Source organism: Panulirus ornatus, chromosome 6 (genome assembly GCF_036320965.1).
Source record: "Panulirus ornatus isolate Po-2019 chromosome 6, ASM3632096v1, whole genome shotgun sequence".
NCBI classification, from domain to species: domain Eukaryota; kingdom Metazoa; phylum Arthropoda; class Malacostraca; order Decapoda; family Palinuridae; genus Panulirus; species Panulirus ornatus.
This window is the reverse complement of record NC_092229.1, coordinates 16,172,304-16,199,757: the sequence shown is the minus strand read 5'-3', so window position 1 is coordinate 16,199,757 and position 27,454 is coordinate 16,172,304. Positions and strand designations below refer to the sequence as shown.

The following is a 27,454-nucleotide window of genomic DNA, read 5'->3' as shown; positions in this document are numbered from 1 at the left end:
AAAAGCGTGCAAGGAATAAAGTGAACTGGAACGATGTGGTATACCAGGGTCGACGTGCTGTCAATAGATTGAACCAGGGCATGTGAAGCGTCTGGGGTAAACCACGGAAAGTTTTGTGATGCCTGGATATGGAAAGGGAGCTGTGGTTTCGGTGCATTATACATGACAGCTAGAGACTGAGTGTGAATGAATGTGGCCTTTGTTGTCTTTTCCTAGCGCTACCTCGCACGCGTGCCGGAGAAGGGGGTTGTCATTTCATGTGTGGCGGGGTGGGGACAGGAATGAATAAAGGCAACAAGTATGAATTATGTACATGTGTATATATGTATATGTCTGTGTATGTATATACATGTATACGTTAAAATGTATAGGTATGTATAAGTGCGTGTGTGGACTTGTATGTATATACATGTGTATGTGGGTGGGTTGGGCCATTCTTTCATCTGTTTCCTTGCGCTACCTCGCTAACACGGGAGACAGCGACAAAGTATAAAAAATATTATTTTTTTCATACTATTTGCCATTTCCTGCATTAGTAAGGTAGCATTAAGAACAGAGGACTGAGCCTTTGAGGGAATATCCTCACTTAGCCCCCTTCTCTGTTCCTTCTTTTGGAAAATTATAAACCAGAGGGGAGATATGTGGTGTGAAGTGGTCTGATCGAGTAAGCAATGAAAGGATAAGAGAGATGTGAGGTAATAAAAAGAATGTGGTTGAGAGAGCAGAAGAAGGTGTGTTGAAATGGTTTGGACACATGGAGGTAATGAAAGAGGAAAGATTGATAAAGAGGATATATGTGTCAAAGATGGAGGGAACAAGAAGCGAGAGGCCAAACTGGAGGTAAAAGGATGGAGTGAAAAAGATTTTGAGTGATCGGGGCCTGAACATGCAGGAGGGTGAAAGGCATGCAAGGAATAGAGTGAATTGGAACGATGTAGTATACTGGGGTCAATGTGCTGTCAATGGATCGAACCTGGGCATGTGAAGCATCTGGAGTAAACAATGGATTGGTCTGTGGGGCCTGGATATGGAAAGGGAGCTGTGGTTTCAGTGCATTACGCATGACAGCTAGAGACCGAGTGTGAACGAGTGGCCATTTTGTCTTTTCCTGGCACTACTTCACTGGAGGGGGGATGCTATTTCATGTGTGGTGGGGTGGCAACAGGAATGGATGAAGGCAGCAAGTATGGGTATGTACATGTGTATATATGTTTATGTCTGTGTATGTATATGCATGTATACATTGAAATGTATGAGTATGTATATGGGCGTTTATGTATATATATGCATATGTTGGTGGTTGGGCCATTCTTCATCCATTTCCTTGTGCTACCTTGCTGACATGGGAAACAGCGGTTAATTATATTAAAATGAATAATAAAAAAAAAATGTGTAAATGAGTAGATGAGTAGAATGTCAGTTTGCGGCACGGGTGCATGATGTCTCCATGGTTGTTTAATTTGTTTATGGATGGGGTTGTTAGGGAGGTGGCGGGGGTGGCGACAGGAATGGATGAAGGCAGCAAGTATGGGTATGTTCATGTGTATATATGTATATGTCTGTGTATGTATATCCATGTATACATTGAAATGTATAAGTATGTATATGGGCGTTTATGTATATATATGCGTATGTGGGTGGTTGGGACATTCTTCATTCGTTTCCTTGCACTACCTCGCTGACGTGGGAAACTGCGGTTAATTATATTAAAATGAATAATAAATAAAAAAATATGTGAATATGAGTAGATGAGCAGAATGTCAGTTTGCGGCACAGGTGCATGATGTCTCCATGGTTGTTTAACTTGTTTATGGATGGGGTTGTTAAGGAGGTGAATGCAAGAGTTTTGGAGAGAGGGGCAAGTATGCAGTCTGCTAAGGATGAGAGGGCTTGGGAAGTGAGTCAGTTGTTGTTCGCTGATGATACAGCGTTGGTGGCTGATTTGGGTGAGAAACTGCAGAAGTTGGTGACTGAGTTTGGTAAAGTGTATGAAAGAAGAAAACTGAGAGCAAATGTGAATAAGAGCAAGGTTATTAGGTTCAGAAGGGTTGAGGGACAAGTCAACTGGGAGGTAGGTTTAAATGGAGAAAAACTGGAGGAAGTGAAGTGTTTTAGGTATCATTTGCTTCTTGGAATCGCTGTCTGCATAGACTTTCAATATTTTTTTCCTTTGCTTCTTTATATCATAAACAGATGATGATCCAATACTGTAGATGTCACACAGCTTTCACACTGAAACACCACAGTCCATTTTTTCAACAGTTCTACCTTATATTGGATCGATATGGACTGGTGTTTATGTTTGACACCATGAATGACACTCTCATATGTCTTAGAAGCCAAAGCTAGGGTTGAATTTAAGTAAAATAAGCTAAGAATCTCACAGAATTGCAGTATCACCCCCAAGTGCAGTGTAAAGAATGTAAATAAGAGCGCCCTACACACAACGTCATCTGTGTCTGCCCAGTAAACTAGTCTAGTGGCCACGGTAATTTCAAGTTCCCTCATGTAATTTTGTCCAGACTAAAGGAGGTACTTAACCATCAGTTGCCAGAAAATCAGTGGTGTACCTGTATATATGCACTCATAATCACTCACTTCTTACCATTCATATCAATATCAGCCTAGAGTTCACTCCCTTATACTCTTTCACTGAACAAACCTTTGTAATCTGAACACTCACCTTTGTCCCCCTTGCCTTTATACAATGGCATTATACATGCATTCTGCCAATCCTCAAGCACCTCACCATGATCTATAAAGACACTGAAAATCCTAACCAGCCAGCAACATAACCACCACCTTTCACATGAAATTCAACTGCAGTACTATCAACTCCAGTTGCCTTAACAGATTTCATCTTGTGCAAGACTTTCAACACCTCTTCTCTCTTCATTAAACCACTTGCCATGACTCTCTCACTTCACATACATCCTCAACCCAAATACCCTACATCTACAACCCTCTCATCAAGCACATTCAACAGTCCCTTAAACGACTTGCTCCATCTCTTCACCTCATCTCACTGCCCGTTACCACTTCCCCTTTTGCCCCCTTCATTGATGTTCCGATCTGTTCTTGTTTTTCTTACACTATTAACCTCCTTCCAAAACATCTAACTCTCCCTAAAGTTTGCTGATACTAGTTCATTCCAATTCTCATTTGCCCCTTTTCAGCCCATAAACCTTCCTCTTGATATGCTGCTTTCTTTTTTGCATAATTTTTACAACTTTACATCTCATCTTTTCCATCTTGTTAAGGTGAGCAGCAACAATGTCTAGTGGACTTCTTTTTGAGCTCAGAGTATCTTGTATCATCACTTAGCAGATAATTCATTTTGGAGATTTAATCATCTTTGTTCACAATCACCACTTCACTGGCTTTATCTTTCTTAAGATCGTAAATTGCTCTAATAAAACTTATACGGTCAGTAATGCTGTCTGGTTCAGATACATTAGTTGATGTCCTCTGTCTTTGATCATCTAATGAGAAACAAGAAAAGGATCATATAGGCTTAGGGAACAAGTTAAATCATATTATATGGGTGAGAAGAAGGATGTGAAAGTGAGAAAGCTTGGTAAAGAGGCTTGTATGAAAAGATACCAGGGAAGACTGTGTAAAATGGCAAATGGTGAAAGTAAATAAAGTGGGGTGAGGAATGGGAAGTATTCAGAGAAGCACTGCTTACACATGTGAGGGAAATGTGTGGCACGTGAAAAAGGGCAGTAAATGGCACGATGGAAGGGTTACTTGTGAAAAAGGAGAGATGCATATGGGAACTACTTGCAGAGAAGGAGACTAATTGGTAGATGTACAAAAGAAAGCAACAGGAGGTGAAGAGAAAGGTGCAGGGAGTGAAAAAGAGGGCAAACAAGAGTTTGTGTGAGGATTACTAGTAAATTTCATGAAGAAAAAGAATGTTTTGGAGCAAACATGAGAAAACAGAAGAAATGAAATGAAATATCAATGAGGGGGGAAAATGGGGAAGTGGTAAAAAGCTGAGATGAGGTGAAGCAATGGAGTAAGTATTTTGAAAGACTACTAAATATGTCACATGACATAGTGGCAGATATGGGGGCTTTTAGATGTGGATGAATGCAAAGCAAAAGAGTCATGGCAATTGGTTTGGTGATAGCCTTGAGTAAGATGAAGTGGTAGAGGACATGTGGACTTGGTGTTTGCTTTGAAGAATTTGTGTGAAACACTCAAAGAAAGAAAAGGATCTGTCTGTGCCCATTTCTGTACCTGGAGAAAGTATATGATAAAACTAATTGAGTTGTCATGTGAAAGCGTTACACATATACTATCAGTAGTTACTCTACACAATACAAACTCTCATCCATGGGCCACAGTAGACAGTATGCAGCCTTGATGTTGCAAAGCTGGACAACCTTTCTTTCCACTATGCTTCAATACAAGAGCACTAAAAAAGCAAATAATACATTTAGTAATCATACCTAAACTTCCCTAACAGAGGGAGAAGTCTTCCAGGATATTCTTTCTGCAATTTCTTTGCATATTCATAGGCTGCTGGATCCCGATCCAAACAAACCATTTGGACATCTGGTGTGCTTTCAAGAATTTTTTGAGAATGACCTCCAGCCCCAAAGGTCATATCCAGAATAACATCATCTTTTCTTGGTGCTAAAAACTCCAATACCTCTTCTGCCATAACAGGAATATGAGGTGCAGCTGCAGATGATACTGAATAGTTTTCCTGTTTCTGAAACACCTGTGCCCCTCTCTGGCCCACTGTAGAAAACTTTTTTGATGGGCATCTTACACTATGAGAATCAAATATCTTTATGGTTCCCCCAAAATTTTTCAACTGTCTTCTAGTAAACATTATCCTATTACTAAACAATGAAACCATTTTGTGACAAGAAATTAAATAAAAGTTCTTTTTATGAAGCACAGGGTACACAAAACAGCTACACTTTGGTTTAATTTCTTTTGAAAAGGCGTGAAAAGAACCCTCTTTCTTGTTCCTCTAGAGCTTTTAAAAAGTCATTTGATATAATCTCTCGACACACTTCTCCAGAGAGGCCTGTTGCTGTGCTGCTTAGTGAGCGTGGATACCTGCAAAAGTAGACAGTTTCATGTAAAATTAATATGAAAAAGAAGAGAAATGCATTGAATTATATATGGAAGTTTAGAAATGCATCTGGTTATGTTTGGAAGTTATGTGCAGAAATATTCTATGGAGCTACGGATCAATTCACATGGGCATTCTCACCATGGATAAGGGTTATTTTACAAGAAGTGATGATTCCTCTATAACTACAGCAATGATGAGTTACACTTTTGGTAAAGAAGAAGAAGCAACTGTCATCCCTTAGAAAAAAAAGGCTAAAAAAATTAGTCTACACACCCTTCTTGAAGTGCCAAACTGATATTTAGGGACTAAATTGGAGGAAAGATGTGTTGCAAGGGAAAAGGAAACTACTGCATAAAAATCAGATCCCAAAAGGTGAAACTGAAGAGCATTAACTTGGACGAACATAAGTGAAATAAAAATTTCACGTCAAAATTTCAGTTTAAATCATTATGAGCATTAGTAGGATGCCAAACAAGACATTCAAGATTACTGACAAAAGAAAAGGAAAGTCTCAATGCAACTTGCTATCATCTTAAAAGAATTTCCATGCTGTGGATACTAAATTTCTATTGTAGTCACAGTCAATGGATTAACAATTCTTTACTATAGGTTGGCAGGGAAATAAGCAGTTATAAAGGGAATGGCGAGGTACAGCATGGTGGTCTGAATATCTGAAGAAGTTAGTGGTGGGAAATGTGTGAGTTTGGAGGGAAAATTACACACATCAGAAACTAATGATGAATGGAAGTCAAATACTGCAGAATACACAGACCTGAATAAAACATTCAAAAGGATGGCATATATCAATAAGAGGAAACCACATGAGAATTTAGGATGACAAATCAATCAGAACATAAAGAATAACAAACTAATCTGGAAAGAGGTATATGATATATATATATATATATATTTTTTTTTTTTTTTTTTTTTATACTTTGTCGCTGTCTCCCGTGTTTGCGAGGTAGCGCAAGGAAACAGACGAAAGAAATGGCCCAACCCCCCCCATACACATGTACATACACACGTCCACACACGCAAATATACATACCTACACAGCTTTCCTTGGTTTACCCCGGACGCTTCACATGCCTTGATTCAATCCACTGACAGCACGTCAACCCCTGTATACCACATCGCTCCAATTCACTCTATTCCTTGCCCTCCTTTCACCCTCCTGCATGTTCAGGCCCCGATCACACAAAATCCTTTTCACTCCATCTTTCCACCTCCAATTTGGTCTCCCTCTTCTCCTCGTTCCCTCCACCTCCGACACATATATCCTCTTGGTCAATCTTTCCTCACTCATTCTCTCCATGTGCCCAAACCATTTCAAAACACCCTCTTCTGCTCTCTCAACCACACTCTTTTTATTTCCACACATCTCTCTTACCCTTACGTTACTTACTCGATCAAACCACCTCACACCACACACTGTCCTCAAACATCTCATTTCCAGCACATCCATCCTCCTGCGCACAACTCTATCCATAGCCCACGCCTCGCAACCATACAACATTGTTGGAACTACTATTCCTTCAAACATACCCATTTTTGCTTTCCGGGATAATGTTCTCGACTTCCACACATTTTTCAAGGCTCCCAAAATTTTCGCCCCCTCCCCCACCCTATGATCCACTTCCGCTTCCATGGTTCCATCCGCTGACAGATCCACTCCCAGATATCTAAAACACTTCACTTCCTCCAGTTTTTCTCCATTCAAACTCACCTCCCAATTGACTTGACCCTCAACCCTACTGTACCTAATAACCTTGCTCTTATTCACATTTACTCTTAACTTTCTTCTTCCACACACTTTACCAAATATATATATATATATATATATATATATATTTTTTTTTTTTTTCATACTATTTGCCATTTCCCGCGTTAGCGAGGTAGCGTTAAGAACAGAGAACTGGGCCTTAGAGGGAATATCCTCACCTGACCCCCTTCTCTGTTCCTTCTTTTGGAAAAAAAAAAAATATATATATATATATATATATATATATATATATATATATATATATATATATATATATATATATATATATTTTTTTTCCGGTCTCCCGCGTTTGCGAGGTAGCGCAAGGAAACAGACGAAAGAAATGGCCCAACCCACCCCCATACACATGTATATACATACGTCCACACACGCAAATATACATACCTACACAGCTTTCCATGGTTTACCCCAGACACTTCACATGCCCTGATTCAATCCACTGACAGCACGTCAACCCCGGTATACCACATCGATCCAATTCACTCTATTCCTTGCCCTCCTTTCACCCTCCTGCATGTTCAGGCCCCGATCACACAAAACCTTTTTCACTCCATCTTTCCACCTCCAATTTGGTCTCCTCGTTCCCTCCACCTCCGACACATATATCCTCTTGGTCAATCTTTCCTCACTCATTCTCTCCATGTGCCCAAACCATTTCAAAACACCCTCTTCTGCTCTCTCAACCACGCTCTTTTTATTTCCACACGTCTCTCTTACCCTTACGTTACTTACTCGATCAAACCACCTCACACCACACATTGTCCTCTAACATCTCATTTCCAGCACATCCATCCTCCTGCGCACATCTCTATCCATAGCCCACGCCTTGCAACCATACAACATTGTTGGAACCACTATTCCTTCAAACATACCCATTTTTGCTTTCTGAGATAATGTTCTCGACTTCCACACATTCTTCAAGGCTCCCAGGATTTTCGCCCCCTGCCCCACCCTATGATTCACTTCCCCTTCCATGGTTCCATCCACTGCCAGATCCACTCCCAGATATCTAAAACACTTTACTTCCTCCAGTTTTTCTCCATTCAAACTTACCTCCCAATTGACTTAACCCTCAACCCTACTGTACCTAATTACCTTGCTCTTATTCACATTTACTCTTAACTTTCTTCTTTCACACACTTTACCAAACTCAGTCACCAGCTTCTGCAGTTTCTCACATGAATCAGCCACCAGCGCTGTATCATCAGCGAACAACAACTGACTCACTTCCCAAGCTCTCTCATCCACAACAGACTTCATTCTTGCCCCTCTTTCCAAAACTCTTGCATTCACCTCCCTAACAACCCCATCCATAAACAAATTAAACAACCATGGAGACATCACACACCCCTGCCACAAACCTACATTCACTGAGAACCAATCACTTTCCTCTCTTCCTACACGTACACATGCCTTACATCCTCGATAAAAACTTTTCACTGCTTCTAACAACTTGCCACCCACACCATATATTCTTAATACCTTCCACAGAGCATCTCTATCAACTCTATCATATGCCTTCTCCAGATCCATAAATGCTACATACAAATCCATTTGCTTTTCTAAGTATATCTCACATACATTCTTCAAAGCAAACACCTGTATATGTATATATATATGTGTGTGTATATGTGTGTATGTGTGTATATATGTGTATATGTGTGTGTATGTATATATATATATATATATATATATATATTATCCCTGGGGATAGGGGTGAAAGAATATTTCCTACGCATTCTCACGTGTCGTAGAAGGCGACTAGAGGGGACGGGAGCGGGGGGCCAGAAATCCTCCCCTCCTTGTATTTTTAACTTTCTAAAAAATGGGAAACAGAAGGAGTCACGCGGGGAGTGCTCATCCTCCTCGTAGACTCAGGTTGGGTTGTCTAAATGTGTGTGGATGTAACCAAGATGTGAAAAAAGGAGAGATAGGTAGTATGTTTGAGGAAAGGAACCTGGATGTTTTGGCTCTGAGTGAAATGAAGCTCAAGGGTAAAGGGGAAGAGTGGTTTGGGAATGTCTTGGGAGTAAAGTCAGGGGTTAGTGAGAGGACAAGAGCAAGGGAAGGAGTAGCAGTACTCCTGAAACAGGAGTTGTGGGAGTATGTGATAGAATGTAAGAAAGTAAATTCTCGATTAATATGGGTAAAACTGAAAGTTGATGGAGAGAGACGGGTGATTATTGGTGCATATGCACCTGGGCATGAGAAGAAAGATCATGAGAGGCAAGTGTTTTGGGAGCAGCTGAATGAGTGTGTTAGTGGTTTTGATGCACGCGACCGGGTTATAGTGATGGGTGATTTGAATGCAAAGGTGAATAATGTGGCAGTTGAGGGAATAATTGGTATACATGGGGTGTTCAGTGTTGTAAATGGAAATGGTGAAGAGCTTGTAGATTTATGTGCTGAAAAAGGAGTGGTGATTGGGAATACCTGGTTAAAAAAGCGAGATATACATAAGTATACGTATGTAAGTAGGAGATATGGCCAGAAAGCATTATTGGATTACGTGTTAATTGACAGGCGCGCGAAAGAGAGACTTTTGGATGTTAATGTGCTGAGAGGTGCAACTGGAGGGATGTCTGATCATTATCTTGTGGGGGCTAAGGTGAAGATTTGTATGGGTTTTCAGAAGAGTGAATGATATATATATATATATATATATATATATATATATATATATATATATTCCTATGAGTCCACGGGGACCCATAGGAATATCTTGATCACACGCAAAATTGTGATCCTTTCCAATATATATATATATATATATATATATATATATATATATATATATATATATATATTTTTGCTTTGTCGCTGTCTCCCGCGTTTGCGAGGTAGCGCAAGGAAACAGACGAAAGAAATGGCCCAACCCACCCCCATACACATGTATATACATACGTCCACACACGCAAATATACATACCTACACAGCTTTCCATGGTTTACCCCAGACGCTTCACATGCCTTGATTCAATCCACTGACAGCACGTCAACCCCGGTATACAACATCGCTCCAATTCACTCTATTCCTTGCCCTCCTTTCACCCTCCTGCATGTTCAGGCCCCGATCACACAAAATCTTTTTCACTCCATCTTTCCACCTCCAATTTGGTCTCCCTCTTCTCCTCGTTCCCTCCACCTCCGACACATATATCCTCTTGGTCAATCTTTCCTCACTCATTCTCTCCATGTGACCAAACCATTTCAAAACACCCTCTTCTGCTCTCTCAACCACGCTCTTTTTATTTCCACACATCTCTCTTACCCTTACGTTACTTACTCAATCAAACCACCTCACACCACACATTGTCCTCAAACATCTCATTTCCAGCACATCCATCCTCCTGCGCACAACTCTATCCATAGTCCACGCCTCGCAACCATACAACATTGTTGGAACCACTATTCCTTCAAACATACCCATTTTTGCTTTCCGAGATAATGTTCTCGACTTCCACACATTCTTCAAGGCTCCCAGAATTTTCGCCCCCTCCCCCACCCTATGATCCACTTCCGCTTCCATGGTTCCATCCGCTGCCAGATCCACTCCCAGATATCTAAAACACTTCACTTCCTCCAGTTTTTCTCCATTCAAACTCACCTCCCAATTGACTTGACCCTCAACCCTACTGTACCTAATAACCTTGCTCTTATTCACATTTACTCTTAACTTTCTTCTTCCACACACTTTACCAAACTCAGTCACCAGCTTCTGCAGTTTCTCACATGAATCAGCCACCAGCGCTGTATCATCAGCGAACAACAACTGACTCACTTCCGAAGCTCTCTCATCCCCAACAGACTTCATACTTGCCCCTCTTTCCAAAACTCTTGCATTTACCTCCCTAAAAACCCCATCCATAAACAAATTAAACAACCATGGAGACATATATATATATATATATATATATATATATATATATATATATATATATATATATATATATACAAATATATATATATATATATATATACACAAATATATATATACACAAATATATATATATATATATATATACAGAGAGAGAGAGAGAGAGAGAGAGAGAGAGAGAGAGAGAGAGAGAGAGAGAGAGAGTTGGGGTGAAGAGAGTGGTGAGAGTAAGTGAGCTTGGAAAGGAGACTTGTGTGAGAAAGTGCCAGGAGAGATTGAATGTAGAATAGAAAAAGATGAGAGCAAATGACGTAAGGGGAGTGGGGGAGGAATGGGATGTATTTTGGGAAGTAGTGATGGCTTGCACAAAAGATGCCTGTGGCATGAGAAAGGTGGGAGGTGGGCAGATTAGAAAGGGTAGTGAGTGGTGGGATGAAGAAGTAAGATTGTTAGTGAAAGAGAAGAGAGAGGCATTTGGATGATTTTTGCAGGGAAATAGTGCAAATGACTGGGAGATTTATAAGTGAAAGAGGCAGGTCAAGAGAAAGGTGCAAGAGGTGAAAAAGAGGGCAAATGAGAGTTGGGGTGAGAGAGTATCGTTAAATTTTAGGGAGAATAAAAAAGAAGGAGGTATATAAAGTGTGTAAGACAATAGAACAAATGGGAACATTGGTGAAGGCGGCTAATGGGGAGGTAATGATAAGTAGTGGTGAAGTGAGAAGGAGAGAGTATTTTGAAGGTTTGTTGAATGTGTTTGATGATACAGTGGCAGATAGAGTGTTTTGGTCGAGGTGGTGTGCGAAGTGAGAGGGTCAGGGAGAATGGCTTGGTAAACAGAGGTAATGAAAGCTTTGCAGAAGATGAAAGCTGGCAAGGTGTCAGGTTTGGATGGTATTGCAGTGAAATTCATTAAAAAAAGGGGGTGACTGTGTTGTTCACTTGTTGGTGAGGATATTCAATGTATGTATGCTTCATGGTGAAGTGCCTGAGGACTGGTGGAATGAATGCATGCACACTGCCATTGTACAAAGGCAAAGGGGATAAAGGTGAGTGTTCAAATTACAGAGTTATAAGTTTGTTGAGTATTCCTGGGAAATCATATGGGATGGTATTGATTGATAGGGTGAAGGCATGTACAGAGCATCAGATTGGGAAAGAGTAGTGTAGTTTCAGAAGTGGTAGAGGTGCTTGCTTTGAAGAATGTATGTGAGAAATACTTAGAAAAACAGATGGATTTGTATGTAGCATTTATGGATCTGAAGAAGGCATATGATAGAGTTGATAGAGATGCTCTGTGGAAGGTATTAAGAGTATATGGTGTGGAAGGTAAGTTGCTAGAAGCAGCGAAAGTTTTTACCAAGGATGTAAGGCATGTGTACGAGTAGGAATAGAGGAAAGTGATTGGTTCTCAGTGAATGTTGGTCTGCGGCAGGGGTGCATGATGTCTCCATAGTTGTTTGTTTTGTTTATGGATGGGGTTGTTAGGGAGGTGAATGCAAGAGTTTTGGAGAGAGGGGCAAGTATGCAGTCTGCTGTGGATGAGAGGGCTTGGGAAGTGAGTCAGTTGTTGTTCGCTGATGACACAGCGCTGGTGGCTGACTCGGCTGAGATAGAAGCTGGTGATTGGGTTTGAAAGTGTGTGAAAGTAGAAAGCTGAGAGTAAACGTGAATAAGATCAATGTTATTAGGTTCAGTAGGGGTGAGGGACAAATCAATTGGGAGGTGAGTTTGAATGGAGAAAAACTGGAGGAAGTGAAGTGTTTTAAATATCTGGGAGTGGATTTAGCAGCGGATGGAACCATAGAAGCAGAAGTGAGTCACAGAGTGGGGGAGGGGGTAAAGGTTCTGGGAGTGTTGAAAAATGTGTGGAAGGTGAGAACATTATCTCGGAGAGCAAAAATGGGTAAGTTGGAAGGAATAGTGGTTCCAACAATGTTATATGGTTGTGAGGTGTGGGCTATAGATAGGATTGTGCAGAGAAGAGTGGATGTGTTGGAAATGAGATGTTTGAGGACAATATATGGTGTGAGGAGGTTTGATCGAGTAAATTATGAAAGGTTATGAGAGATGTGTGGTAATAAAAAGAGTGTGATTGAGAGAGCAGAAGAGGGTGTATTGAAATGATTTGGTCACATGAAGAGAATGAGTGAGGAAAAATTGACAAAAAGGACATATATGTCAGAGGTGGAGGGAATGAGGAGAAGTGGGAGACCAAATTGGAGGTGGAAGGATGGAGTGAAAAAGATTTTGAGTGATCAGGGCTTGAACATACTTGAGGGTGAAAGGCATGCAAGGAATAGAGTGAATTGGAACGATGTGGTATACTGGGGTTGATGTGCTGTCAATGGATTGAGCCAGGTCATGTGAAGCATCTGGGGTAAACCATGGAAAGTTTTGTGGGGCATAGATGTGGAAAGGGAGCTGTGGTTTCAGTGCATTACACATGACAGGTATATACAGCTATGATAACGTACTAGTAAAATTCATTAAAAATTCCTCAAGCAATAAAGGATCAATGTACATGTACTAAGTATGCATATCATAAACTACTATGATAAACTACTTAAGTTTACCCAAAGCATAGCAAGTCCCATGAACCCCAATCATTAAGTTTACAAACTACTACAACATGTTAAACTATTACTCTGTCCACTGTATACTGTCTATTAAAATCTAGCAACTCATGTTTTTTCAATGTCCTAACAAATCCAATCAGCCTCAGAAAGGTCAAAGACATTCCTTACATTTCAGTACCCCAGAAAATGAAAAAACTGGTGCTAGAACAATTGAAATTTTATCAATCAGCTTACTTATCGTCAAAGCCTAACCAAACTATTATCAGATCTAATCCCTGGATACTTTTGCATTACAAAATGGTCTCGTCAGTTAAACAAAATAAAGCATTATGGCAACGAAGACATGGAGAAAAAATCATCATGATAACTTTCTACAGCAATGTTAAAGATGAAAGTTTACTGCCAATGAAATAAAAAATGCTCTATCAGTGTCATATATGTTGGTATCCAGAATGTTGGATGATTCCGGCCATTGCAAAAAAAAGTAGCCTTTTCTAGATTAACTGTTATTCATATTAACCACAAGGAAGTAAAGTACTTTATTGCCTCTTCTGTGGAATTAGCATAGCCCCCAATCATACTCCAACGGTATTATGTATCACTTACGCTTTAAGTTTGCTGATAGCCTTTGATACTTCAGCTCTGATTAGTAATAAACCCTTAATCCAGATCAATATCTCCATGCATGGTACAGTTGTTACCAGAGCACTATGGTACACCAATAATTAAATCCATGGTGTCAATGCACTATAAGAAAGTAAGTTACATCCAATCCTGATATAAAAATACCACTGGCTATAACAGCTAAAACAGAATTCATTAGTTAGGTTAATCATAAGACACAGAGGGTTAACTTCATTTAAAAGGCTCAAACAGGAACTAAAAATGTTTCCATCAAGCAAATTTTCCAAAATACTAACTGTTTAGCATATGTGTCCTTAGCTATACGACTTAGTGAAGAATAGATCCTCTGGCACTCTACTTCATCTACACTTGTGACATCACCATGTTTGAAGCTCTCTGTGACACGAAGACGAAGGTGTTCACCAAGATCCCTGATAAAAAGGGGAAGATTAAAAATCTATCTACAGTGTATACGCTTCAGGAAAACTATTTAGTAAGACATTACTAAATCATTATTAAAATATCTGGGGTATCATGTTTATGGAGTATTACATTTATACAGTATTTTATCTATAGCATTCATGTCCACTCATGGGAGGTGTTATTCTTTAAACTTCTGTACCTGTCCCCTACAAACAATCAGTGTTCTCCATTTTTGAATATGTCAAACCTACCAGGTCAAGCATAACAAAAATATGCAACACACAAAATACTTCACTGAGAACAATGATTGAATGCTTAGTATTAACAAATATTCCACATTTGTACAAAACAAATGCTTCCAATACAATAAAACTTCAATATGCTCAGCAACCAATATTCTGCAACAGTATTAACCTCCTGATGCCAAGGCCACTTTATAATCATTCACCAGCCTTCATGCAGAAATGAAGAGTCTATCCTAGTCTCACACGTCTATCAACTGCACTCAAAGATTCCCCACCCCTAGCTAACACCCCATTAATAAAGCATTCCAAAAATGATGCAGTAAAAGCTACAGTTCTTACTGCTGGACATGGCTAACTTCCTGAATGCAGTAGGGGCCTCATTATGGGGGTTCCTGGGGCAGGATAAGTGTACTGTATTTGTCTAATACTAATGTAAATGTGTAAATAAGTTAATACTATTATTACTATCATTATTATTATCACTATTAGAATATATAGTTATGTATGTGACTGGTGTAATATGCACTTGTATATATATCTTTGTTAGACTTTCAGTCATCAATCTTATCCTGGTAATACTCACTGATTTAAAAATGGAGGCAGTAAAACACATGAAACATACAGAAATAATTTTCTTACAGCCTTTTACAATAGTTAATATGAGCAGAGCTTAATGCAATGTTGAACAATACTATTTCTTGTGACACAAGTCTATTTTGTGAAAGCTGACACTGTAATCTTGGAAACAGTAACTGGATGTTTTAAATTTAGAGGAGAAAGGGGTGGGAAGAAGCATATCTTGGGAAGAGGCTGCCTCTGCTGTCCTTGGCAAAGCTACTACTGAACCACAATGAAGAGTTGGGTCAGCCAGTTAATGAAGACCTTTGGTAACTTACTCAAAATAGCTTAGCAACCCAAGTCTGAGTTGGGAACCTATAGCTCAAGCAGCTGAGATTTAGTCCACAAATATAGCAACAAGTTTTTTGACAGTTAGTTCAATGCAGAAGCCATGAATGAATGTGATATCTAAGTACTAAACTGAAAATCTAAATCTCAAATTTTGGAGAGCATTTGATACAATATATACAATATGACAAAAAAAGCTTCTAACTAATCTATCAACATATGGAACAGGTCATGTGTTAGGTTAGGTTAGGTTTTCACAGGCAGACATAGGGAATGAGTCAAAATCTAACTGCTGTAAAGTTTATCCAGTACCCTATGGGATTCAGTTCTGGTACCCTTGTATAAATGACCTCCCTCAGCAAGCTGACACTGATATGTACCTTTCTTATGCTAGATATAAGGAAAGGGAGTTGCTAAATCAAAAGGAGAAAGTGAAAGGAAGGTAGAAAGAGTATTTTGAACTGATGAATGTGAGAGGTGAAGCAGCAGCCTATAGCAAAAAGGTATGTGAAAAGGGTTATTATGAGACTGAAGATTGGAAAGGCACCTGAAGTGGATGGGATTATAGCTGAAATGCTGAAGTACAGAGGAGAAAGTGCAATACAGTGGATGCATCTGATATGTAATTTAGCATGGAAGCAGAAGGTTGTGCATGAGGATCGGTGAAAGCTATCATTAATCTATCATTCAAAGGAAAAGGTGCTATGGATGTATGCAGTAACTATAAGAGAATAAGTCTGTTAAGTGTAACAGAAAAAGTGTAAGCAAGAATGTTGATTGCTAGATTAATGGAAGTGACGAGCAGAATGAGTGAGGTGTGAAGGGATTTTAGGAAAGGTAGGAGATGTGTGGCTTAGATTTTTATGGTGATGACTATTTATTTATCCATATTTCTGATATCTGTTCCCTTCAGGAACTTCCTCAAGGGGGTGGCCACAGCAAAAGTCTCCATAATTGGTGAAATCCAGAGTGACTTTTCAGCCACTGGCAAAGGGCAACTCTGGTGCAGTGTTTTCTGAGGCTCCTACCTAATGTTCCAATTAACTACTACCTAATGCGTCTACCTAATGTTTCAACCTATTACTATTATCTGGTGCTCCCAGGTAGCGTTGCTACCTACTACTAATAAGTGCTCCTGCCTAATGTTCCTGCCTATTACATACACCCACTGCATCTATTATTTTGCTAAAGGGCAGAGCTAGCATATAGCATTCATTTCAGGAAAAATCTAATCACAAAGAATGAGTTGAGTGAGTTAAGTGTTGTCAAGGGCTATGTGTGACAAGGAGAGATTGTATGTTTGTGGAAGGAATGCCAGCAGTCCACATGTGGTTGAGGCAAGGAGAAAAGACAGCAACTTGGGTCAGAGTGGAACTTGACAGCCACTAAAGTGTTGGCTCACTACTCAGCTGTCACTAACCCTCCTCATACTCAGGCAGATAGTACTGGTAACATAACCCCCCCTGGTTGGTGGTTGCGTACCAACTGCTACCTCCCTCTGATGCGACGATAACTGTAGAAAAGTATTTAGAGAAAGGTAAAAAGTTGTATGTAGCCTTTAAGGATCTAAAGAAAGTGAATGACAAATTTGAGGGGAATACTTTTTGGGACATGTTAGGGATATATGGGGTAAGGGGACAACTGTTGGATGGTGTGAAAGCTTTCTACAGAGGAGCAAATGCATGTGTAAGAGTGGATGGAGAGTTGCACAAAAGTTTTGATATACAAGTAGGTGTGAGGCAAGGCTGTGTGATGTCACCATGGCTTTTTATTGCACAATCACATGTTTACCTAATGGCATCCTAGCTACGTCTCTTTGTTGTATATCAATTGACTTATATTTCTCTCGTCTCCCCTGATGATGTTATTATACGAACGTGCACTTGGGAGCTTATCGTGTTTCATTTTCCCCATGGACTCATAGGAATATATATATTTATATATATTTATATATATATATATATATATATATATATATATATATATATATATATATATATATATATATATATATATATATATATATATATATATATATATATATATATTTTTCATACTATTCGCCATTTCCCGCGATAGCAAGGTAGCGTTAAGAACAGAGGACTGGGCCTTTGAGGGAATATCCTCACCTGGCCCTCTTCTCTGTTCCTTCTTTTGGAAAATTAAAAAAAAAAAATGAGAGGGGAGGATTTCCAGCCCCCCGCTCCCTTATATATATATATATATATATATATATATATATATAATATATAATATATATATATATATATATATATATATCATCCCTGGGGATAGGGGAGAAAGAATACTTCCCACGTATTCCCTGCGTGTTGTAGAAGGCGACTAAAAGGGGAGGGAGCGGGGGGCTGGAAATCCTCCCCTCTCGTTTTTTTTTTAATTTTCCAAAAGAAGGAGCAGAAAATTGGGCCAGGTGAGGGTAGTCCCTCAAAGGCCCAGTCCTCTGTTCTTAACGCTACCTCGCTAATGTGGAAAATGGCGAATAGTTTGAAAGAAAAAGAAAGAAAAAGATATATATATATATTCTTTCTCCCCTATCCCCAGGGATATATATATATATATATATATATATATATATATATATATATATATATATATATATATATATATATATATATTTTTTTTTTGCTTAGTCGCTGTCTCCCGTGTTTGCGAGGTAGCGCAAGGAAACAGACGAAAGAAATGGCCCAACCCACCCCCATACACATGTATATACATACGTCCACACACGCAAATATACATACCTACACAGCTTTCCATGGTTTACCCCAGACGCTTCACATGCCCCGATTCAATCCACTGACAGCACGTCAACCCTGGTATACCACATCGCTCCAATTCAGTCTATTCCTTGACCTCCTTTCACCCTCCTGCATGTTCAGGCCCCGATCACACAAAATCTTTTTCACTCCATCTTTCCACCTCCAATTTGGTCTCCCTCTTCTCCTCGTTCCCTCCACCTCCGACACATATATCCTCATGGTCAATCTTTCCTCACTCATTCTCTCCATGTGCCCAAACCATTTCAAAACACCCTCTTCCGCTCTCTCAACCACGCTCTTTTTATTTCCACACATCTCTCTTACCCTTACGTTACTTACTCGATCAAACCACCTCACACCACACATTGTCCTCAAACATCTCATTTCCTGCACATCCATCCTCCTGCGCACAACTCTATCCATAGCCCACGCCTCGCAACCATACAACATTGTTGGAACCACTATTCCTTCAAACATACCCATTTTTGCTTTCTGAGATAATGTTCTCGACTTCCACACATTCTTCAAGGCTCCCAGAATTTTCGCCCCCTCCCCCACCCTATGATCCACTTCCGCTTCCATGGTTCCATCCGCTGCCAGATCCACTCCCGGATATCTAAAACACTTCACTTCCTCCAGTTTTTCTCCATTCAAACTCACCTCCCAATTGACTTGACCCTCAACCCTACTGTACCTAATAACCTTGCTCTTATTCACATTTACTCTTAACTTTCTTCTTTCACACACTTTACCAAACTCAGTCACCAGCTTCTGCAGTTTCTTACATGAATCAGCCACCAGCGCTGTATCATCAGCGAACAACAACTGACTCACTTCCCAAGCTCTCTCATCCCCAACAGACTTCATACTTGCCCCTCTTTCCAAAACTCTTGCATTCACCTCCCTAACAACCCCATCCATAAACAAATTAAACAACCATGGAGACATCACACACCCCTGCTGCAAACCTACATTCACTGAGAACCAATCACTTTCCTCTCTTCCTACATGTACACATGCCTTACATCCTCGATAAAAACTTTTCACTGCTTCTAACAACTTGCCTCCCACACCATATATTCTTAATACCTTCCACAGAGCATCTCTATAAACTCTATCATATGCCTTCTCCAGATCCATAAATGCTACATACAAATCCATTTGCTTTTCTAAGTATTTCTCACATACATTCTTCAAAGCAAACACCTGATCCACACATCCTCTACCACTTCTGAAACCACACTGCTCTTCCCCAATCTGATGCTCTGTACATGCCTTCACCCTCTCAATCAATACCCTCCCATATAATTTACCAGGAATACACAACAAACTTATACCTCTGTAATTTGAGCACTCACTCTTATCCCCTTTGCCTTTGTACAATGGCACTATGCACGCATTCCGCCAATCCTCAGGCACCTCACCGTGGGTCATACATACATTAAACAACCCTACCAACCAGTCAACAATAGAACATACAAACCTCCAACAGCCAGGATCGAACCCGGGACCCCTGTGCAAGAGGCAGGAAGGCTAACCGCTAGGCTATGAGCCTGGCCCATAGCCTAGCGGTTAGCATTCCCTTCAAGACAACAAAGGCCACATTCATTCACACTCAGTCTCTAGCTGTCATGTATAATGCACCGAAACCACAGCTCCCTTTCCACATCCAGGCCCCACAAAACTTTCCATGGTTTACCCCAGACGCTTCACATGCCCTGGTTCAATCCATTGACAGCACGTCAACCCCGGCATACCACATCATTCCAATTCACTCTATTCCTTGCATGCCTTTCACCCTCCAGTATGTTCAGCCCCCAATCAATCAAAATCTTTTTCACGCCATCCTTCCACCTCCAATTTGGTCTCCCACTTCTCTTCATTCCCTCTACCTCTGACACATATATCCTCTTTGTTAATCTTGCCTCTCATTCTCTCCATGTGACCAAACCATTTCAATTCACCCTCTTCTGCTCTCTCAACCACACTCTTTTTATTACCACTCATCTCTCTTACCTTTGCATTACATACTTGATCGGACCACCACACACCACAAATTGTCTTCAAACATTTCATTTCCAATGCATTCACCCTCTGCACAACCCTATCTATAGCCCATCCCTCACAACAATAAAACATTGTTGGAACCACTAATCCTTCAAACACCCATTTTTGCTCTCTGAGATAATGTTCTCGCCTTCCACACATTCTTCAACACTCCTAGAACCTTTGCCCCCTCCCCCACCCTGTGACTCACTTACACTTCCATGGTTCCATAGTTACCAACATAAATCAAATGACAGAGTTAAATATGCATACACAGTCATTCATCTTTCCTTTGAGGGACTAAAAGGATTAAAATAATTGTGAAAATACATAAATCATGATGTTATAAAAAATAGAAATGAATGAAGACAGGAGGAAGAAAAATGACATAATATTGTTCAACTTACCAGAACCAAATACAGAGAATGATAAAGAGAAAGGGAAGATAAGGAAAAGTGTGATGAGATAATTAGAGAGAGATTTGGTACAGAAATTAATGACACAGAATCATAAGTGAGAATGGGAAGAAGGGAAAATAACAACACTTATCCAACTATTAATCAAAGTAAGTAAGGAAACAGCAAAATAGGAAATAATTGCTAGAGCCATGAGATTATGGAAAGATCCTAATCAAAATATAACAAAGACTGAAATTTCTCCAGACATGACAAAAAAAGAGAGAGGAAAACCAGAAATTGAATGAAGATAGCAGAGATAAGAAGAGAGGGAGAAAGATGGGTAATTATGAAACATGAAATAGTAAATCTAGAGGAAGGAAGGGATAAGTCAGTAAGAAGTACAAACAAAGACTAGACAAAAGCTTAAACAAGGATACCATAAATCTCATGATGATCAATAAACAGGGACTTACAATAAAACAGATGATGTTTTACCATGTCTAACTAAAATGCAGATGGAGGTATAAGTGGTTAACCAAAGTGAAGATATACGTATTTACAAAAAAGAGTATAAGAGGTTCAAGGTAGAAAGAGTGGGACTTATGATAATGTATAGAATGAGTGAAACAAATTTAAAACAAATGCAAAATAGATATGAATGAGGAAGGCTGATAAAGAGGATATACATGTCGGAGTGGAAAGAACAAGAAGTGGGAGACCAAACTGGAGGTGGAAAGATGGAGTGAAAAAGATTTTGAGCGATTGGGGCCTGAACATATAAGAGGGTGAGAGGCAAGGAACAGTGTTAATTGGAATTATGTGGTATACCGGGGTTGACATGCTGTCAATGGACTGACCCAGGGCATATGAAACATCTGGGGTAAACCATGGAAAGGTCTGTGAGGCCTGGATGTGGATAGGGAGCTGTGGTTTCGGTGCATTACACATGACAGCTAGAAACTAAGTGTGAATGAATGTGGCCTTTTCTGTCTAGTTACCTGGCACTACCTTCCTGAAGCAGGGGGTAGTGATGCTTTTTTTCTGTGGGGCAGGTTTTAACCAAAAGATAACTAATTCCTAAATGAAAAACAGCCAGAAAATAGAAGAGACACAAAGTAACAATTGAATTTAAAAATCTAGGAATCACAAGAAATAAGGCAAAATTGTTTCTAGCACAAAAATGTTACAAAAAGCTATGTAGAAAATACAAATAATTTACCATCATTACACAACACTGTATTAAAGTAGTAACTGGAAAAGTCTGCATGAAGAAGCATAGTTCTACTTGCTATTCTATATGAATCAGACATATCAAATCCACTAAAATGACACAACATACACCAAAGAGCTAAATTAAATGCTATATAGAGGTCAATTTTAGATGCATCGAATTATACCAAGAAGAGTTCACAAAGAGGAGAAATAGCAGCATCCATAGCGAAAACAAGGACAATGGAAGACCACATTATATATCTACAATATATCATAAAGTAAGTGGAAATAATTTACTAGAAAGGATAATACAAGAAATGAGAACAGAGGAAAAACAATGGAATACTATCTTTGAGATACATGGAAAGTATAATAAACAAAAAGAAATGACAAGATTTACAAATAAAAATAAAGCAATAGGATACCAGAACTTGGAGAGGGGAGATGAAAACTAAATCTGATATAAAATTCTATTGAAATAGGAAGAAAGATAAAGGATGAAGAAACAATGTGAAATAAAAAGACTGGCATACTATCATATTCCTTTGTTGAGTGAAGTTCTGGGATAATAAAAAAACCATACTAGAAGGAGGTGAAAAAGGAAAGGTGAATATGTGTGGAAATGTTGATGTGAGAAATAAGGGAGGGAAACTGCTGAATCAGGAGGAGGAAGTGAAAGGAAGATGGAAAGAGTATTCTGAATTGATGAATGTGGGAGAAGGGAAGGCAGCAGTTGTTACATGCATGGGTGTCGAGGGGGGAACAAAGAGAATACAAGTGAGGGGGCCTGTAGCAAAGAGGGAGGTAAGAAAGGCAATAATGAGGCTGAATGTAGGAAAAGCACCTGGAGCGGATGGAATTATGGCTGAAATGCTAAAGTATGGAGGAGAAAGTGTAATACAGTGGATGCATCTTATATGTAATTCAGCATGGACCAGAAGGTTGTGCCTGAGATTGGGTGAAAGCTGTTATTGTTTCTTCATCCAAAGGAAAAGGTGCAAAGGATGTATGCAGCAATTATAAGACAATAAGTGCTAAGTAGTCTGAGAAAAGTGTATGCAAGAATTTTAACTAACATTTAAGGAAGAGACTGAATGCAGAACAAGTGAAGAGTAAGGGGGTTTCAGGAAAGGTAGGGGATAATTGGATCAGATTTTTGTAGTAATATGACCATGGAAAAGTATTTAGCTAAAGGCAAGATGTTGTATGCCTCTTTTATGGATCACGATAAAGCGTATGACAGCTGATTATAGGGGAAAACTCTTGGATGGTGTAAAAGCCTTCTATAGAGGAGAAAATGTGTGTAAGATTGGATAGAGAGCTGAGTGAGTTTTGGTATACATGTAGGTGTGAGGCAGGGATGTGTGATGTCACCATGGCTTTTTGATTATATATATATATATATATATATATATATATATATATATATATATATATATATATATATATCCCTGGGGATAGGGGAGAAAGAATACTTCCCATGTATTCCCTGCATGTCGTACAAGGCGACTAAAAGGGGAGGGAGCGGGTGGCTGGAAATCCTCCCCTCTCGCTTTTTTTCAATTTTCCAAAAGAGGGAACAGAGAAGGGGGCCAGGTGAGGATATTCCCTCAAAGGCCCAGTCCTCTGTTCTCAACGCCACCTCGCTAATGCGGGAAATGGCGAATAGTATGAAAAAAATATATATATATATATTATCCCTGGGGATAGGGGAGAAAGAATACTTCCCACATATTCCCTGCGTGTCATAGAAGGCGACTAAAAGGGGAGGGAGCGGGTGGCTGGAAATCCTCCCCTCTCATCTTCTTTTTTTAATTTTCCAAAAGAAGGAACAGAGAAGGGGGCCAGGTGAGGATATTCCCTCTAAGGCCCAGTCCTCTGTTCTTAACGCTACCTCGCTAATGCGGGAAATGGCGAATAGTATGAAAAAAAAAAAAAAAAATATATATATATATATATATATATATATATATATATATATATATATATATATATATATATATATATATATATATATATAGGGATAGTCTGTTGTGGATGAGAGAGCTTGGGAAGTGAGTCAGTTGTTTGCTGATGATACAGCGCTGGTGGCTGATTCATGTGAGAAACTGCAGAAGCTGGTGACTGAGTTTGGTAAAGTGTGTGAAAGAAGAAAGTTAAGAGTAAATGTGAATAAGAGCAAGGTTATTAGGTACAGTAGGGTTGAGGGTCAAATCAATTGGGAGGTACGTTTGAATGGAGAAAAACTGGAGGAAGTAAAGTGTTTTAGATATCTGGGAGTGGATCTGGCAGCGGATGGAACCATGGAAGTGGAAGTGAATCATAGGGTTGGGGAGGGGGCGAAAATCCTGGGAGCCTTGAAGAATGTGTGGAAGTCGAGAACATTATCTCGGAAAGCAAAATTGGGTATGTTTGAAGGAATAGTGGTTCCAAAAATGTTGTATAGTTGTGAGGCGTGGGCTATGGATAGAGTTGTGTGCAGGAGGGTGGATGTGCTGGAAATGAGATGTTTGAGGACAATGTGTGGTGTGAGGTGGTTTGATCGAGTAAGTAATGTAAGGGTAAGAGAGATGTGTGGAAATAAAAAGAGCATGGTTGAGAGAGCAGAAGAGGGTGTTTTGAAATGGTTTGGGCACATGGAGAGAATGAGTGAGGAAAGATTGACCAAGAGGATATATGTGTCGGAGGTGGAGGGAACGAGGAGAAGTGGGAGACCAAATTGGAGGTGGAAAGATGGAGTGAAAAAGATTTTGAGTGATCGGGGCCTGAACATGCAGGAGGGTGAAAGGCGGGCAAGGAATAGAGTGAACTGGATCGATGTGGTATACCGGGGTTGACGTGCTGTCAGTGGATTGAATCAGGGCATGTGAAGTGTCTGGGGTAAACCATGGAAAGTTGTGTGGGGCCTGGATGTGGAAAGGGAGCTGTGGTTTCGGGCATTATTGCATGACAGCTAGAGACTGAGTGTGAACGAATGGGGCCTTTGTTGTCTTTTCCCATCACTACCTCGCACACATGAGGGGGGAGGGGGATGGTATTCCATGTGTGGTGAGGTGGCGATGGGAATGAATAAAGGCAGTGTGAATTGTGTGCATGGGTATATATGTATGTGTTTGTGTGTGTATATATATATGTGTACATTGAGATGTATAGGTATGTATATTTGCGTGTGTGGACGTGTATGTATATACATGTGTATGGGGGTGGGTTGGGCCATTTCTTTCGTCTGTTTCCTTGCGCTACCTCGCAACCGCGGGAGACAGCGACAAAGCAAAATAAAAAAAAATAAAAAAAATATATATATATATATATATATATATATATATATATATATATATATATATATATATATATATATATATATATTCTTTCTTTCTTTTAAACTATTCGCCATTTCCTGCATTAGCGAGGTAGCGCTAAGAACAGAGGACTGGGCCTTTTTTGGAATATCCTCAACTGGCCCCCTCTGTTCCTTCTTTTGGAAAATTAAAAAAAAAAAAAAAAAAAAGAGAGGGGAGGATTTCCAGCCCCCCCGCTCCCTCCCCTTTTAGTCGCCTTCTACGACACGCAGGGAATACGTGGGAAGTATTCTTAATCCCCTATCCCCAGGGATAATATATATATATATATATATATATATATATATATATATATATATATATATATATATATATATATATATATATATGGATGGAGTGATAAAAGAGTTGAAAGGAAAACTTGGGTATTGGGGTGCAGATGTGGAGTTTGGCAGAGATATGGTGGCTAGTGTCAAGCCTGTTTGTGGATGATACTGTGTTGTTTGCGGAGTGAAGAGGAGTCGCAGAAGGATGTAAGTGTGTTTTATGATGTGTGTAACTGGAGGATACTGAAGGAAAATGCAAGTAAAAGTAATGGTGTTTGAAAGGAAACACAGTGAAAGTACAGATTTTGTAAAATTATATAGAGTGAAAGAAGAAAGTGTACTAAATTGTGCTGTGGATATGGGGGAAAAAGACTGGAAGAAATGAGGGAATTTAAGTGTCTGGGAGCAGTCTTCAATAAGTGCGGTGATATAGAAGGAGAGATAAGGGAGAAAGCAGTACAAGGAAGAAGAGTATGGAAGTAAAGTGAGGATTATGGGAGGGCATTGTCCTGCTAACACTGACCTAAGCAACCAAAACATGGACATAGAATGAGGCACAAAGGTCAAGAATCCAAGCTGTGGAAATGAGATATTTGAGAGGAGCATGTGGTGTGACTTGATGGAATGAAGAATGATATGAATAGTTATATGAATGATGTGGTGCGGCAAGGAATGCAAAGGGAATGAATTACACAGAGTGGTAGAATGAATGAATCTTAATACTTTGAGGTGGTTTGGGCAATGTGGGAAAAGTCCAACGCCGGGAGTTTACAAGGAGAGTGCATGATAGTAAAATTAAAGGGGGGGGGGGTTGGGTGTGAGTGGAAGAATGTGTGGAATGGTGTATGCGAGGGTGACACTTAAGGACAGGGATAAGTGGAGCCTTTTGCCGTTGCCAACCCTTGATGGCAGCTCCTGGAGGGAACGGTCCTCAAGAGATATAGATAGAGATTATATATAACAAAGATAAAAAAAACTATAATTTAGAAATGTCAAGACTTGATATATATATATATATATACATATATATATATATATATATATATATATATATATATATATATATATATATATATATATATATGGTAGATTTTGGATATTAAAAGGAGTGAGAAGACAGAAGGGAATATATAAATCAAACATAAAAGAATAAGTTAATGAAAAACCTGCGCATAATGCAGTGTACTAAGGAACAAGATATATATAGAGAGGATATTAATGCCACTCTTCTTTACAGACTAACTTACAATATACCATTAAAACATGAACCTTGCTCTTTTTGTCAGAAATTCCGCGTACTAAGCGCAAAGCTCCCTCTAATTTCATGGTAGCAAGATGGAGTCAGTTCGACTAAAACAACGGAGCCTATTCAACCCCACCAACACAGCCATTTACCTACCGGCCTCCTGACTTGGTCTGATCCACTGGCCATTTTTCAAGAAGCCTTAAAAAATTCCGATAGCTCCCTCGTGACATAATTAGTCCAATGGGAGAATAAAAACCAAATATTTGTGGAAGCCTGAGGGAAGGTGGTAGGGAGTGAATGACCACCTTCTTTGCTACCACCTAGCGACCACCACCGTCTACTGCTATAGTATACGGTAATACACTTATGATCATCATTGACGGAAAACATATCAATTATTCTAATAAATTATCAAATAATAAGCAAATGACTCAATTCTATCGAAGTACATTCATAGTTGCAGAAGAAAAAGGGATATACTCATGTTCTATAATTACTTCCCTCAGTGTATTATGTAAATAGTCTAAACTCAGAATAATCTATAGGTGTAGATCCCTATCTTCCCACAATGATAAAGATATTTATGATGCATCACCAATACATAAAACGTTGATGT

General features: G+C 39.5%; 1 protein-coding gene across 1 annotated transcript; it reads right to left on the bottom strand.

Moving 5' to 3' along the window:
- Positions 1–4,470: 4,470 nt before the first annotated feature.
- LOC139749093 (ubiquinol-cytochrome c reductase complex assembly factor 2) lies at positions 4,471–27,188 on the bottom strand. Its single transcript, XM_071662640.1, has 3 exons — positions 26,992–27,188; positions 14,254–14,388; positions 4,471–5,079 (listed from the first exon to the last, which is right to left on the bottom strand). Exons 1-3 carry the CDS (start codon positions 27,066–27,068, stop codon positions 4,944–4,946), a joined length of 348 nt encoding a protein of 115 aa, XP_071518741.1. The 5' UTR covers positions 27,069–27,188; the 3' UTR covers positions 4,471–4,943.
- Positions 27,189–27,454: the final 266 nt, after the last annotated feature.

Excerpts from the sequence above, each read along its gene's own strand:
- LOC139749093 (XM_071662640.1), bottom strand. The coding sequence starts at position 27,068 with ATGTCACGAGGGAGCTATCGGAATTTTTTAAGGCTTCTTGAAAAATGG. Across the intron at positions 14,389-26,991 it reads CAGACCAAGTCAGGAGGCCG|GGATCTTGGTGAACACCTTC; the intron begins GTAGGTAAATGG and ends CCTTTTTATCAG. Across the intron at positions 5,080-14,253 it reads AAGGACACATATGCTAAACA|GTATCCACGCTCACTAAGCA; the intron begins GTTAGTATTTTG and ends CTACTTTTGCAG.